The 16,600-nt window shown below is 38.7% G+C and overlaps 1 protein-coding gene across 2 annotated transcripts in view; it reads left to right on the top strand.

Moving 5' to 3' along the window:
* Positions 1-3,815: 3,815 nt before the first annotated feature.
* The window catches only part of mgat3a (beta-1,4-mannosyl-glycoprotein 4-beta-N-acetylglucosaminyltransferase a), a 54,171-nt gene continuing 41,386 nt past the window's right edge, over positions 3,816-16,600 (top strand). For both annotated transcript variants that reach the window (XM_042086998.1, XM_042086997.1), the window contains exon 1: positions 3,816-4,038. Coding sequence is in view for 1 of the 2 variants with exons in the window: in XM_042086997.1 (XP_041942931.1) it covers positions 4,013-4,038 (26 nt within the window). In the remaining variant the exon portion in view is untranslated. The remainder of the gene's footprint in view (positions 4,039-16,600) is intronic.

The following is a 16,600-nucleotide window of genomic DNA, read 5'->3' as shown; positions in this document are numbered from 1 at the left end:
AACGTCTTCATGCGAAGAATGCGTGTGCTGGTGATCCACAAATCCAGAATCACATTTCACAAATGAAATTTTCGGTTTTACAAATGGCATTTTATTTACAAATGCACATCTATATTTGTAAAAATCAATATACGAGTTACAAGTATGATTTATTTATTTGTAGATATCAAAACACACATGCAAATCAAGAAATATTTGTGGATCCCCCTCTGCGCATATACAAATATTACTGAGACAAATTTAGCTCCATACTTAGAAGCCATCTGTCTCCTAGCCACAGTGTTTTTATTGCAAACATAATCAACCTAAGCATGCTCAGATGACGTGATAAACGAGGCGCTGTTGCTCACCTGACCATCATTGTAAAGCCCGATTTGATTGGTCCGCCAGATTTGGGGCGAGCATAGTTGCTCCACAACGGAGCAATGCCAGACCGAACTTCCCGACCTCAAATGTTGTGGGCGGGACTAAGTTCGGCTGGCACTCAGGCTAATTCATGGATGCTTTTATACAGAATCCTTTATAATTTCATTGAAATGTGTGTGTGTGGCTACAGCGGAGTACATAGGCTACTATTTTTTTTATTTTTTAGTCAGTCACATGGACTCTACATTAATACAAACAAGAAGTCTAGTATTGTCATTATGCAGATGTTTCCTATGGGGGGGTCAGTGGATCTTCTGGCCAATCGATTTCCGTTTCGGGAATGAAAATTAACAAAACAAAAAACGAGGGATTATTTGATTTCCGTTTTAAAATACAAAATCGAAAAACGAGAATTAAGTCGTTCTCCGTTTTCCTAATCGGTTTCAAAACATCAAAATACAAATATCGAAATTAGTCGTCATTATTCAATGAAGCCTGGTCTTAGGCTAATCTGAGTAGCCTAGGCTACCCAGAAGCTCGCATCATAGTCTTAGGCTAACTTGGTAAAAATAGGCTACCTGTTAGATATGGCGGCCTTGGAAAGTGTTGCGAGGGATATAGAAGAGATGGTTAAAAAGGACATGTCTTATGCAGAAATCCCAAACAACAAATAACTTTGGTTCACAAAGAGGAACTCTGAGGAGCATCCTACGATTTTGCACCCAGCATAATTAGGCATCCACTAACTCGGGACCACCTGGAAACTGAGGTGGCGCAGTTTGCGAGGTAGCCTAGGCCCTAGGGGATGCCTACTGCGGTCACGTAGCCTATACTGTATGCAATCATTTTACTCATTTTACTTTGATGTATTTATTAGGTTGGTCCAACATACAGTACCTCAGAATTATTGGCACCTCTGCTAAAGTTGATGCCAGTAGAAAAATGAGGAAATATCCAACTTATAGATAAGGACTCCTGGTTTGATGCTCAGATTTGATGCTCAGATGCTTGATTTGATGGTAATTTTGATACCATAGATTTAATAGAGACCCAGTCAGACCAATAGTATGAAAAATCAGGAACAGAGTTTATTTACAATGATGCACATCAAGGGAGAGACAGCATGACTTCACCTAAAAATCCATCAGCTGCTCTAACTAGACAAGGAAATAGTTAGGGTTTAAGTATCCTTCCAGGCTGACGGGAGATGGTGTTGGTCATCCCATCTCACGTGGACTACACTGAATCAGACCCTGATTAGTGGCAGACTGGCAATCCGGAGCAGATAGACGCAGCCATACAGAACAGTGAAACACTGCAAAGTCATAATATTCCTGCTTATCTCTAAACACAGTCACACACAGATATACACAGGGACAGTACAGATATCATACAGTCATTACATAGAATCATACTTTTAGTATCAAAGTGACTCACTAATGAGAAATGTAGAACATTAAACCACATATTGGAATATTGGACATAATGCAGAACATTAAACCATATATTGGAATATTGGACATAATGTTCTATTCCACTTTCTCTCAGATTAGATTATATTAGATTAGATTAAACTTTATTGTCACTGTGCAGAGTACAACAGAGACAATGAAATGCAGTTTGTGTCTAACCAGAAGAAAAGATATAGTGCAGTGTAGACAGTAGTATACAGTTATTTTCAGAAGGTGGTTTAGAGTAGTATAAATTAAATATAAGTATGTGCAGTGTATTAGCAGTAACCTTATAAGAGCAGAATAAATATGGCTGTAATATGAACAATGTATGAACATCATGTACAGATATGTGCAATGTAGTGGCAGTATACATTATAGTAGTAAGAACAATATAGATATATGCAGTGTATTAACAGAATATATTACAGAAAAACTGAATAAATATGGATATTTAGTATGAACCATATAAACAGATATGTACAGTATGTACAGCTATGTGCAGTGTGGTAACAGTACCATCGTAGTGCAGAAACAGTAACATTATAATAGTAGGCCTATTAAGAATAAGTGCCGGATGAAGAGCAGTAGAATAGTAATAGTAGAGCAGTAGCAGTAAACAAATAGACACTATGGATGATTGATGCTCATTGAGCTCAATGCAAATCAAACCAGCTATAATAGGCTAACTGAAATAAAACCATGCCAATCTGTATGGTGAAGGGTATGTGATGATGTGGAGCTATTTTAATTCCAAAGGCCAGGGGAACTTTATCAGGATGCATAGTATACTGGATCCATGAAATAACTGGCCTTTAAAAATAAAAATCTACCTGTCTCTATGGGAATGTAACATAGGGGTGCCAATACTTATGACCCTATTTTAATGAAGAAAATTTAGTTATTTATGATACATTAATCATTCACAAAGAAAATTGGTGTCCTTATAGGTTAAATATTTCCTTTTTTTTTTTTTACTTAAGGCATTAAGATCAATTTCCAAAAGATTTACATTCCTCTTTTTAGTCAACTTTAGCAGAGGTGTCAATAATGCTGAGGTACTGTATGTTGGACCAACCTAATAAATACATCAAAGTAAAATGAGTGATTGCATACAGTAGGCATGGTAGGCTACATGACCGCAGGCCTGGCATCCCCTAAGGCCTAGGCTACCTCGCAAACTGCTTTTGCCACCTTACAGTAGTTCCCAGGTGGTCCCGAGTTAGTCGATGCCTAATTATGCTGGGTGCAAAATCATCGGATGCTCCTCTCAGACTAACCTCTTTGTGAACAAAAGTTATTTAAAGTGTTTTCTGCATAAGACATGTCCTTTTTAACCATCTCTTCTATATCCCTCGCAACACTTCCCAAGGCCGCCATATCTAACAGGTATTTTTTATCAAGTTAGCTTTAAGACTATGATGCGAGCTTCTAGGGCCTCCTCTAGCGAATAGGCTTCATTGAATAATGATCGTCGAAATTTAAGACTAATTTCGGTATTTGTATTTTGATGTTTTGAAACCGATTAGGAAAACGGAAAACGACTTGATTCTCGTTTTTCGGAAATCAAATAATCCTTCGTTTTATGTTTTGTTAATTTTCATTTCCGAAACGGAAATCGATTGGCCAGAAGATCCACTGACCCTATTATGAAATTCTACGACAAAATACTCAAATAAGACAGAATGAGATACCAAGTCGGAATTCTATAGGCCTATGTCGACATAGATAAGATAAGGTCCTACACATTCCACTAGGTACCATCAAATATCACGTTTCTGCTCTTTCCTTCATTCTCTTTTCTATTATCAACGAATAACCGAACGACTACGACTGGTGTGTTTAAGACTATTTCTTTCAGTATATGGTCAGAGAAAAATCATTACGTGGGCTTTTCTTCAAATGCTTCCGTGTGCGTGTGTGTGTGTGTGTGTGGGGGGGGGGGGGTTGGGCTGTGACTACCTGTCATTGCGCCTTATGATGGACTTGGAGGAGGGTGTTCATTGAAAATACTGTTTCTCCCCCTAACACCAAGAAACGACCATAGGCAACTGTTTAAGGAACGGACCACTACTTTGTCACTGCTACCATGCCTTATGGTAGAGTGTGAAGAATGGGATTTAACTGAACCGAACTGAAGTACTGACGGAGGAGTGCTGGGAGTTATCACTCTGGCATGTGTCTTTAGTGTTATCATGGTGAGGCTACACTTGTGTGGCAGGTAGGTCACCTTTTCTCTGCGCTTTTCACTAGTTTTATTCGTTAAACATTGATCCAAACCCGACTTGACCCACAAATCTGTCATTTTAACTACAAGTAACTTGCATCCATAGGCTGCATAATTTTACAAGAACAGACGCTCATGTAGGCTAGCCTAACAAATAGCTCAAACAAGCGGCCCTTTTAATTCGTGGGAAAATTCAATGTAGTTAGTGTAGTAGCCTATAAAACATTACACTGGACATTGCAGTTTTAAGCTCCTGGTATCTGACAACAAAACATCTAGAATATATCTCTCTCCCTTTCACACTGGCGCGCGCGCAGTAGCCTACACACACGCGTGTACAGTAGGTAGCCTACTTTTCTCTCTTCCTCTTTTACAGTGAATTTATGCCAAAAATGTACATATATTAGTTCCACTCTCTTTGCTTCGAAAATGTTTAGTTGTAATCGGAGCAAGATCTAGACTACTTAGGCAAAACACTCATAGCCTTAAATCGATCTCAAATTGATAATAAATAAATAAATAAATAATTTAAAAAGACTATAGGCTAGGCTACCAGTCAAAAATCGGTAGCCGTGATGATATTTCCGCGTTTGTTATTGACAGTTGAATGAAGATAAAATGATCAACTGAATATTAGGGCTTTGCCGGCCGCATGGGTAGGCCTATACGTTTTGTCACTTAACCTCACGTATAATAAAGGAATGTGCATTTAGCCTGGTGAACTCAGACGAACAGGTACATCTGGGGTCACACAGGCTAATGTGCAGTGCAAAACATTACAAAAATCGTTCTGTTGCCATACCATAGGCTATACTATTAAAACTACGCTACCCGTTCAGTCAGGTGACTGGAAAGTGGCTGCCCTTAGCTATGCACCTGTAAAGACTTTGCACTGACAGTCCGCTGGCAACCTACAGTAGATGGCCGAGTGCATGTGCGCTGATACCAGAGATCATGTGAAAAGGCAGATTCCAGAAATTTAGATCCGCTGAAAAAGCGCAAGGCCAGTTGGGTCAGGTGTTCCAGTTTAGATGGTGAGCAGATTAACTGGTGATATTTGCATAAAATCAGTGAATATTCAACAAGACCCTGCCTACTTCTTCAGAGCGTTCTGCTCTGCTTCCGCCTAGTGCAGGTTCACATTTTCACAAAGTGTTTGCAAGTGAGACAATATAACGGATATAGTGGGGCTGTTAAGCTCAACGATCTTGCTTTTTATGAAAGAAGCATGAAACTTTCAGGGTTTGTTCTTGATTACCTAAGCTTTAATTTAAGATCTGGATGCATTCTCAGTTTGACCTCTGAGGTCAGATAGAGGTCACTGACCTCTGTAATATGTTGTGACATTACAGGTGAATGGGGTAAAAAAATAAATAATATATATCACCATAAAACTTTCTCAGTTGATTACTCATGTATTGAAAGTTTTTTTATATTTTAATGTTTAAATATGCAAATTAGGCCTTATCTCATTAAAAATGCGCTGATTTGCATACATTTTGAAAAACAAAATCAGATTGTATGATAAAGCCAGGCTCAAAATATCTTTTTCATTTTGTTGTCATATGAGATGGGAAAAGAATTACTGAGGGGTTTATGGACGTCTACTTCTATTATCCTGTAACTGTACACCTGTACCACTGTGAAATGAAATGTCTAGGCCCGAAATTAGAAATGGGTGTATCTTAGGATCTAAATGTGATAGAAATGTAAACTAAATATGTTTTTCCATGTTTCTGGGCATGAGGAACTCATCTATAGCATTGATAGCACTCTAAGAGGTCAACATCATTAAGTGCAGTGAAGATCACTGTCAAAAGATCCAATGATTGGGCAAAACCAAGTACAAAATGTATAATTTCACCAAACAATTCCATATAAATATGGACATGACAAAAATGTTGCCCTACTTGAACTTGAGCTATCAGAAACTCACAACTTGAACTCCTATCACAAATCCCCAATGTAACATTGAACAGGTAACATATCAGAATTCTAAAATAGTACAATGAAAGTTGTTGTAGAGCCCTTAGCTTTTGGGGGTAAGAAAAAGGCCTAATTAGCTTTAGTTACTGCAGTCACCAGCACATGTGCAGAGTGCTGTGCACATTAATGCTGCCTTTTTGCATTTACAGTGCCCGGTACAACCCTTTTTACAATCACAGTGCACAAGCTCATAGCATGCCTGTGATGCCTCAGGGAGTATTGTCCAACGTGGCTGCATCTGTATCAATCCATCCCCAGTCTGAAGGACTTGGTAACTGTGGGCTAGGAACCAAGGCAAGGTTCCATATGTTAGCCTGGTGCATTGCTCTTTTGATGTGTTGCCTCAAAGCAGCTTGTAAGTAATACAGATCCCGTTTACACGAAGGGAAAACGCAGACTTTCAACTTGGTTTGGCCTCTCATTTACACGAAAACCACAAAAACGATTTGGAATGTATAGGGAAACTGGCGTTTTTGCATTGTGACATGTTGGTTTCTCCTTTGTTTTCGAATCTCTGATTGGCCACCTGTTTGCTCGAAGTGTTCATGTCACCCTTCCCCTGCTGTTTTTATCATTGCTGTAAACAAAAATATTTTCACAAACGAATACCCTGCTATAGCCTATACAGTTAACAACAAAATTATTCATACCCCTGGCAAATATTGATGTAATGTTGATTTTCTCTTGACCAATATGTTTGTTTTGACTGAAAAGGACACTGCCATATGCCAAAAGGTTGTAAGACAATGTGGTAAAAACATGGAATCAACATTTTTTTTATATAAAAAAAGTTTTTATCTTTTTTAACATTTTTATGATAAATGGCATGCAAAATTATTCATACCCTTTTTAAATATTTATATGCATATTTAAACATTAAAATATAAAAAAAACTTTCATTACATTTTTTTCTTAGCTTAACATGAGTAATCAACTGAGAAAGTTTCATGGTGATATATATTATTTAATTTTTTTACCCCATTCACCTGTAGTGTCACAACATATTACAGAGGTCAGTGCATGGCCGGATCTAGAATAGGGCTGGGAGGGGCAATGCCCCCCCAAATATTTCTTCTGCCCCACCTAATTGGTCAATTTTAATTGACAGCTATTGAATCTGCCAATCACACTTTTCTAATTCGTCCCGTCTGAATTTCGTGGAGAATGTGACAGCGCACGGCAAGAAAGAAAGTGCATCCAATTTCACCCATTCTTTGCCGCAAGTTGTTGTGGTAAATGGTTTGCGAGAAAAGTAACTTTAATTTATTCATGTTACATTCTGCACTTATCTCCCTACCCATTCATCTTGGTGGAATACTTCACAAATTTTTCCCGAACACATGACAAACCATATATCAGAAGAAACAGCAGACCTTACCGAAGGTGTAAAGCATTCTTCTGTACAGGTAGCCATTCCAGAGTAATCCGGTTTTACATTTGCAGCAATGTCTAAATGCATGTCTCCAACTTTGGGCTTCAGGTTTCACAGTGTGTTTAAATTGTTCAATACATGATTTCATAACAGGCCAAATACAAAATAAATGTTACAAATATCGCCTAGATATCTGTAAATTAATAAAATCAGCTGACTAAGAGTTTGTCAAGTAGCCTTAATGATCACAAAATGCTAAGCATGCATGTAGACTATTTGAGTTTCTTAAAGCTGAAATGTGCTTAAATTGTTCAATACATGGTTTCATAACAGGCCACATAGAAAATAAATGTTAAATATAGCCTAGATATCTGTAAATATTAAAATCAGTTCTATGATTAACAGTTCATGTAATATGTCATGTTTGGGTTTTGAGGTGAAAAGTAAAGCATTTGTAGGTGAAACTGAGCTGGTTTTGTTGCGTAGTGTAAATGTTGTGTGTGTGTGTGTGTGTGTGTGTGTCGGGGGGGGTATTCATTGTGCCCACCCCAAATTTCTATTTGCCCCCCCGATCTGAGCAGCCTAGATCCGGGCCTGGGTCAGTGACCTCTATCTGACCTCAGAGGTCAAACTGAGAATGCCTCCAGATCTTAAATTAAAGCTTAGGTCATCAAGAACAAACCCTGAAAGTTTCATGCTTCTTTCATAAAAAGCAAGATCGTCCTTATTTTAAGAGCTTAACAGCCCCACTAATATCGCTGAAAAGATCACCAGTGTATGCCTAATACATGTCTGTTTAAGCATTATCCACACAAATATGACATATTGAATGAATGGAAAAAAATGAAACTAGCGATCTAGCTGCATGGGATTCGAACCATGCATGGACAAGAAAGTTGATCAGATAAGCTTCTACATCGTCTATACCACTACACTACGAGCCGCTGAAATCGATGCCAGATTTCTATGCATATATTGTATATGTGTATATATAACTTTTAGTCAAAGTTCTCACCATATGTGAGAAATATACGCCCATGTTAACTGGTGCTATCACAATTTAACAAGGGCATATGCAAGCCTCAAAACAACAAAGTAGGTTCATCTTTGCCTCACATACCAAAACCTAATTGATGTAGGCTACAACAAACTGGCATGTCCCCACTAACACTTTATTCCGTTTTGGGGGTTAATAATATGAAACACGTCAGTCATGTGCAAAAATTATCATAACTTAGTGTTATCTTAGTCTCGGTGAAGTTATGCAGTGAGCTGTCTAGTGATTTGAAGTGAAACATATGAAACTTATTTTCTCCGAGTTAGACTTATAATTTGTTGGTCTTAATTTGACGACACAAAATGGTTATCATGGTAGCATATTTATGAATTAGACAACTTCGATGTAGCTAGAGAGTTTGATGACAGATGTTGCTGTTTCAGATTCCCACGTAGCCTAAATTAGTAAATATTTTAGACTATTACTGCAGCTTATTACTGCTCAGCAACCTGTTTACGTAGCCTAGATGTTTGCTATAATGAATATCTTGATCGATTGACAAATAAGCTGTCACAAGACAACATAGGCCTACACATTCATTTAATTGGAACACCATGTAGAGATACAAAATGACCAGTGGTGCAATTGGTTAACAGGGTTGCTATTTTAGTGAGCAGTTCGAGGCCCACAAGTGATCTTCATAATTTTTGCGCACAATGTGTGTTTCTGCACAAAAAACGAACAACTTCTGATGGGGTCATGCCAGTTTGTTACTGTTTGTGATGCAAAATTACTGGGGCAAAATTCATCTGCATTATTCAAGGCATGCATTCGCTGTGTTTGCTCATGTCATAGGCTATCACCAGTTAACATGGACATCAGGATAGCTAGTTAGCTAATAGACTAGTCTACTGGACTAATGACAAGCGTTGCTCTCTATGGCGTATTGGTGATAGTGCTTGGAACATTTTGCCTCAGTGAGACTCATGTTTGAAACCCAACAAAACCTTCGCTGATTTACTTTGACACATTTCCTGTTTGCACAACATTTTGTGTGGATGCTTAAGCAGACATGGATTGTACATGAACTGGTGATTTCCGCATGTTTTCGGCAAGATCTTGCTTCATATTCTGTCGCCACTGTAGGCTTGTGAAAATGTGAATCTCCAGCACTGAAAAGGCGGAGGCAGAGCAAAGTGTTGTTAACAAGTAGGCAGGGTCTTGTTGAATATTCACAGATTTTATGCAAATATCACAAGTTAACCTGCTCACCATCTAAACTGGTACACCGGCACATTAGCATGGGAAACTATTTTTTTAATGGGATCATATGGGGGTTAAGTGGTTAAAATAAATAGGCTACACCTACACCCAACAAACTTGTCTTAGTCTCCTCCTTTTCTAACTGCCATTACGATATTTTACCACAGCTTACAGCCTAGCAGTTTGAGGTAGGCTACAGCCAGCGATTGTGCAGGAAGTCGCGTTTGTCTATATGTTTATATTTACATTTCTTTATTAACCATATTTTAAGCTCATCCCTCTGTTCTGTATTCCCAGAGAAGCTTCATGCATGGTTTTGTTTTTGTTTGAGGGACAGGCTGCCCGCAACTTTGCTTTTTCCAGTTTTCGGAGCCTGGGCTGCCTACAGAGACATGGGCAGCTAGTGGTGGTGAGGAGATGATGAAATTGTTATGGTCTTGAAATTGCATATGATCGCAGAGCATCTTTTGCGTCTAGAACTGAAAAATATTGTGAAAGTTCTGACAGACTGAATCCTATCTCCCCCTGAAAGAAAATCTATGGATGAAACTTGTTCACAAGAACAGACAATCTGTGTGCAGAGCATGCTTGCTAGTGTAACGGATGCCAGCTAGCTTAGCTGTGCTTGTGGAACGTTGGTAAACCTCACTCCCCGACGCCTCAAGAGTGCTGCTGGCATGCGAGCCAGTAGCCTGGGCTATTGGCTCAATTGTTAGCGCGCTCACCTCCCGATCCGAGGTGCTGCTGTTTCGCGGGTTCGAGTCCGGGCGTGTGCAGGGCTGAATCACGCAGGTTCAACACAACACAGGTTACACTGGCACTACCAGGCAACTGTTAGGGCTCTATTTTGACATAAAAAACCACAGCGCATAGCTTATTCTTATCCCGACGCAAAGCTTATTCCTATTTTGCTCGAATGTTTCGCCATGCACTTCACTTTTTTTAAGCCTTGTGCCCATGGGTGTGGCAGAAAGTGTGTTCTGGTGCATGATCCAAAAATCCCTATCTTACACCCTCTAAAAGTCATTACGCCACTGACCAAGAAAAACCTTTACTAGTTTTTCAAGTTTTTCATAGTTGTCGACTAATTGACTTGTTAGTGCTAGCTGTTGGCAGCTGGTGTTTCTTCCTTAGATGGTTATCCATAGCAGGTGCCTTCTTATTGTACTTTATTACAGCTGTACAGAATTTGTGGTCACTGTGGAACAGGTCTCTTTTTCTGTGAAGTACTATATAGTGGAATCAGAGGACAGGGTAAAACAACTGTGTGTGTGTGTGTGTGTGAGAGAGAGAGACAGAGAGAGAGAGAGAGAGAGAGAGAGAGAGAGTTCCTGTTGTTGGTTGTGTGTGGTGACAGCCATATCTTGAGTGTGTGTGTATGTGTGTGTGTGTGTTGAAGAGAAAGAGTATGTGTCCTCTATTTCACAGAAGAGGCCTATTGTATGGTCAGGGAATCAGAATAAAAGTTGACATTTGAGAATTGGGAGTGGGAGAGAATTAGAGAAAAGGGCCCTGTTGTGCCTTAGGCCTGGGCTGGATGTGTGTGTGTGTGTGTGTGTGTGGCAGAGAGAGGAAAGAGAGAATGTTATGTGTGTATGGTGAGGGTTGACAGTATCAGTGTGTTTTGTCTTTTGAAAATGTGACACAGTTAATACTTTTCATCCAATCCCAGGGGCATACAGCCAAGCCAAACAACTCAGCACCTAATCTCTAACAAACCACTAGCCCAAATAAAAACTAACAGTGCTGTTTGTACAATAACAAGCATCACTGGCCTTTTTTAAACATAACAGTTTTTTTTCCTGATTGCTTAGGTAATAATTTTACAAAATCGGAGAGAGAAATATAAAAATGACTCATCAGATACAGCTCCCATTAATTATTTATTTATAATTATTAACGTTTCAAGTGTGATGCTCTACTTTAGTGTTGCCTTACGGCCTAGAAAAGCAGAGCAGCGAGGCGATGCTGATGTTCCAAAAGCTGTTTTATTTCCCAAACAGGGATATGGTCATCTCAGAGGAAAAAGAGAAAAAAAGAAAAAAAAAACTCCAAAACAAAATAATCAATCAAACTAATTTATACTTTTAACTATACTTGAAACTAAACTTTTTCCAAGCAAAATGGCTTCAATAATATAGCACTTTACATATAGCTAAATGTGGAAAATCTATTTTCTCTGGTCATACACAGGTGCTCTTTTCTCACCTTAACCCACTCTACCTGCTGTCTGGTCTGCCACAGGTCTTCTAGCCCCTGGCCAGAACCAAATCATTGTCCCAAAATCAATCATTGTCTAACAGCCTAGAACCAATACAAAAATATATATAAATACTCTAATGAAATATAATACATTATCCGGTTACCAGACATTAACACCACCACCTTTACAAACACAATAAACATACATATCCTGTTAACCCTTAGAACCCGATTGACGCAAAGTGCGTCAAAAAACACACCCTTGCTTCTCTGTTAAATTGCTCCGGATCTGTTCATCGCAGCGAGATGAAATCTTTATTGCATGACAGAGCAGAAGTGGGGCTTTCCAAAGAGACTACACACTTGTCTGTACGATCAAGTATAAAAATAAAAAAAATCATGAAATTAAATCAAATTGCAATATATTTACAGTCTATACTTCTCTGCGTTCACCTGCGCACCCATTACTCTCGTTTGAATTACTCGCGAACCCGTGATCGCATAGATATGGCAAGCATATCAGATGAAAGAGGAGACACAGGGCTATCCATTGGTACCAAGTACATCTGGGTTATAAAACAAACGAAGTGACAGCAAAATAATAACTTCATATTGCTGGACTTACCCCACGTTTTTGTCTGTTGTGGCAAAGCATAATCCAACGCTATCGTGTGTTTCTCTATAGCAAAGCATGTTCATAATCCGGTTTTGAGATCCTAGCAAATTCCTGCATGGCATCCAATTCAAGGCTCACATTGCATCCCAATTTGTTCAACAAAGAAACAGCTTTTTTGCCTTTACTTTGTTCATGGCAATCCAGTAAAAAGTTGAGAATCATTATGAGTGCATACACCATAGAATCACCATAGAATCACACACCACATATTTCTGTAAATTGCTCAGCCCCAGAGTATCCCTCCAACATGGCAATTATATTGCCCGTTTCTGCCCTACACACACATGAAATGCATGTAGAGCTATGAGCTTGCTGTGGTGAGATACATGTCGAAATATAAGAATTTTTATAATAAGCTTTTTATGTTTTAATTCTTTAAAAATCAAAATAAAATCAATGCTAGTACTAATACATGAAATGATGGCAGATCTGTATAGCCTAGACTCTGCTGAAAAAAACAATATATAATATGTGTGTGTGGCACTTACAATGACCAGAATAAATCCTTATGAATAAAGGTAGTGAAAATGCCCTAAAAACAGCTTAGGGTACTAAGGGTTAATTACACAAACACCCCTCTTCCCACACAACAAAGCCCCATTCACGCCTATGACGTTCACTCCGCAAAACTATAATTGTCTCTTGAGAGCTACCGTCGGGTCTTATGATGAACGCAAACCAGGAAGTAAACCGACCCACGTAAGCGGTAAGCCCTGCTCTTTGTTTTATGCTAGTTCGTTTATTGTTCATAGTACTAAACCTTCAGTTGGCCACTCCTGAAGTTTAAGTAGTTTATTGACGAAGGTGCTTTTGTGTTTGTGTTGCAGATGCTGTTGCTTCCGTGATTGCCAGCTGCATGCTCACGTTCGTGCGGTACAAACAAAATAAAGGCCTGTGTGAGAAACGGTGTCGGTGTGTTTGTAGCGATAGCTTGTAGTCTGATGTGGTGTAACACTGGTAACGGGCTACCGCACCGTTACATTTAGGCCAGTGGTTTTCAAAGTGGGGGCCGGGGCCCCCTGGGGGGCTGTGAGGGGATGCCAGGGGGGCCTCAGCAAGTTGGAAGGAAAAATAAAAGCAAAAAATAAATACATTTGAAAAATGTAAAATATACCTATTACTATGAGGGTTGTTATACAATGCCATTATAATAATGTGAGGCATATCTGAACATTATATTTCCCATGATAATGACTGGGAATAATAGTAGAGTGATAGCTCTCATATAGCAGAAAGCCCCAGATACAATTTTTACACACTGTATGCTCCATCGCGAAGTGCTTGTGGCTAAAATAATTATTAGGATTAGCTTAATGTATTTTTACATTTGCCGTAGTATTGTCGATGGGTTTAATAACACATCAACGGGGTCCTTGGCCAGAACCTAGTGGTATTTGGGGGGCCTTGTCGTGGAAAAGTTTGGGAACCCCTGCTTTAGACTGCTTTTACTAATACAAAAAGATTGTCATCTTAAAATAATAGTCAATAGCCTAGAGGATCACAGGCCTCATTGTGCCTCAAATGCCTTCTCCTTCTCTGCTTCCACTTCTACACCTCCTGGTTCTCTTCCTTCTCCTTCTCTACTCCTTCACCTCCTCGTCCCTTACCCTCCTTTAACTCCAATAATTCCTTAACTCCAAACTGTCCAACACTGTCCTACATTGTACCCATAACTTAATGCTTAGTTACCTGTGGCTTATTTATACTGCTCAAGCTCTGATTGCTGAGTAAATGTATTATCTAAAATTGTTTTACCATGTGTCATGTAGGGAAACAATTGGCAAAACAATGTAAAAAGTAGACACCAATGTGTACATGTTTTGCTAAACATGTGTTATTAAATCACAAACTCAGAGTGTAAAGCAGAGAATGCATTTTCAGTTTGGCAAACTTGGTGAATAGATTGGCTACTACAAGTGTTAATAGCTTAAAATAGCTTAAATAACAGAAATTGTGCTTCAATATAGGGGTGGGCAATATGGACAAAAAATAATATCTCGATATATTTTGTGATTTTGACGATAACGATAATTCGCCTATATCCTTTAAAAAAACTGTTTTTAAAAGTCTGAGTTACTTTACAGCTCATTATTTATGAATAGCATCATTACATTAATAACCAATAACCTAACCTGTGACTTTTTAACCAAACCAATATATGACTCTATGACACATTTCCAATTCTGCCCCCACTTGTGTGTGGCAAAGTCTAGCCAGCTACATTACAGTGGATAGATAGACCTAACAGTTTCCCAGGAGAAAGTCTGAAGCTGAAGTTCCTTTCAAACCTTTACTTAAGTTTCACTGTAAAACTAAGCAGACCTTAGGCCTACAGAATAGAAACTAATGCGTTAGTTTATGGCTAATGTATATGAAAAATCCCATAGAGATGCTAACGGTTAGCATAATCAATAAAAGTTCATATTTAGAGCGAACTTCAGTCCATTTACAAAAGGGTAACATAAGAAGATTTCTTTGTTTACAACTGACTATTAAAATACTCAAAGGCTAGCCTAATGTTTACATATACCGTGTAGGAAAAAACGTGACTAACTCATCAATGCCACTTGAATGAAGTACAGTAGCGGCTCCTGGATTGACAAATAGGCGGGGCAGAGTCTGATGATCAAGTTTAGAAAAAAAAAAAATGGCATAGTTCCAGGTCACCGGCAGCTGGACGCACAGTAAGGGCAGTCCACGGAGATTTTGTTCATTTTTAGGCTAGGCTCTTTCTTTTACTGTCTATGGCTAGGCTATGAGCAAAATCTGGGGGATTGAATCCCATAATGTTACCACTTGCGGTCAAAACACCGTTTTGTTCATGCATTATTAGCCTATTGTTAGCCTACTTAATTATATCATGTTATTTTATTCATATGAAGTGAAGTTTCAAATTTTGAGATTTGAGACTAATTATACACGGGTTTCCAGCTTACCAACAAAACTAGATGCGCGTGCAGCCATGGGGCAGAAGACGCTTGGTGGCCGTCCACAACGTTATAAACTTAACCTAAATAGTCGGCTGCTGTAAGCTACAATTGGATTTTTTTGTATACACCTGTTGTCTCAATGATAATAACATCTCATTTCAGACTATATTTCAAAGTTTGCCGTTCATTTGCATTATTAATATAACATCGTAGGGGAGACCGGGGCTGGTTGGAACACTTTTCACTCTCGGTTATATTTCTCCGTCTTACAATGCGTTGAAATGGTCAAATTGTGATTAACTGAAAGCTTGGGATCTCAGCTACAAAATGTATACATTCAATGTCAACAAATGATCCCTTGTTTTGAGTTATTTATGATTAAAGTGGTGTTGTGCATGTGTGCCAACCTGCCCCATGCACGGGGTTGGTTGGCACATGTAGTCGGGGTTGGTTGGAACACCTATGTTATAGTCCTTTGCAATACTCCTTTTGGTTTTGTTTAAAGTGCTCATCTATATCACTGCCTGTAGGGCTTTGCTGATGTCTTTCCTGTGTGTTTTTCTTCAGTAGGGCCCACCGTCAAGATCAATTTGCTCCCTACCGATACCGTTTTTTAACTTCAAATGTTTAAATTTGTCTGAAAATGTCTGAAATGCTTCCAAATGTAAAACTATGTTCAGTAATTACAATAACAATGTTAAAATAAAGATTGATGATGTTTTTATGCATACAATACAAAGTTTATAGATTTGTCACAAAATAGCCATAGGGAATGTATGTGCCAACCAACCCCAAAATCAGTGTGCCAACCTGCCCCGCCCACATTAGGTCAAACTTTTTTGCACAAATGCTGTTAGCCTGCTAATATCAGTCACCTCAGGTTTTCAAACTTCATTTTAAATTATAGATGAGTCCCCTAGCAATCAATTATATAATCAATCTTTTTTTTATATCCCTAACTATTACCCTTCTAGGATGTATTCAGTGGGAGGTGCATATTCTAAGTTTTGACACTACAAAATTAAAAAGTTGTTCTCACCTAAAGGGTTAATGACCTGGAGACCAGTTACATACGTGAGTTTACTCTACTCAATAAGGCCGTCAATTTAGTGTTGGAATTTTGTTGCAGC

This window comes from Alosa sapidissima, chromosome 3 (assembly GCF_018492685.1).
Source record: "Alosa sapidissima isolate fAloSap1 chromosome 3, fAloSap1.pri, whole genome shotgun sequence".
In the NCBI taxonomy this organism is placed as follows: Eukaryota; Metazoa; Chordata; class Actinopteri; order Clupeiformes; family Clupeidae; genus Alosa; species Alosa sapidissima.
The sequence above is the reverse complement of the archived record's forward strand: the minus strand, read 5'-3'. Positions and strand labels throughout refer to the sequence as shown.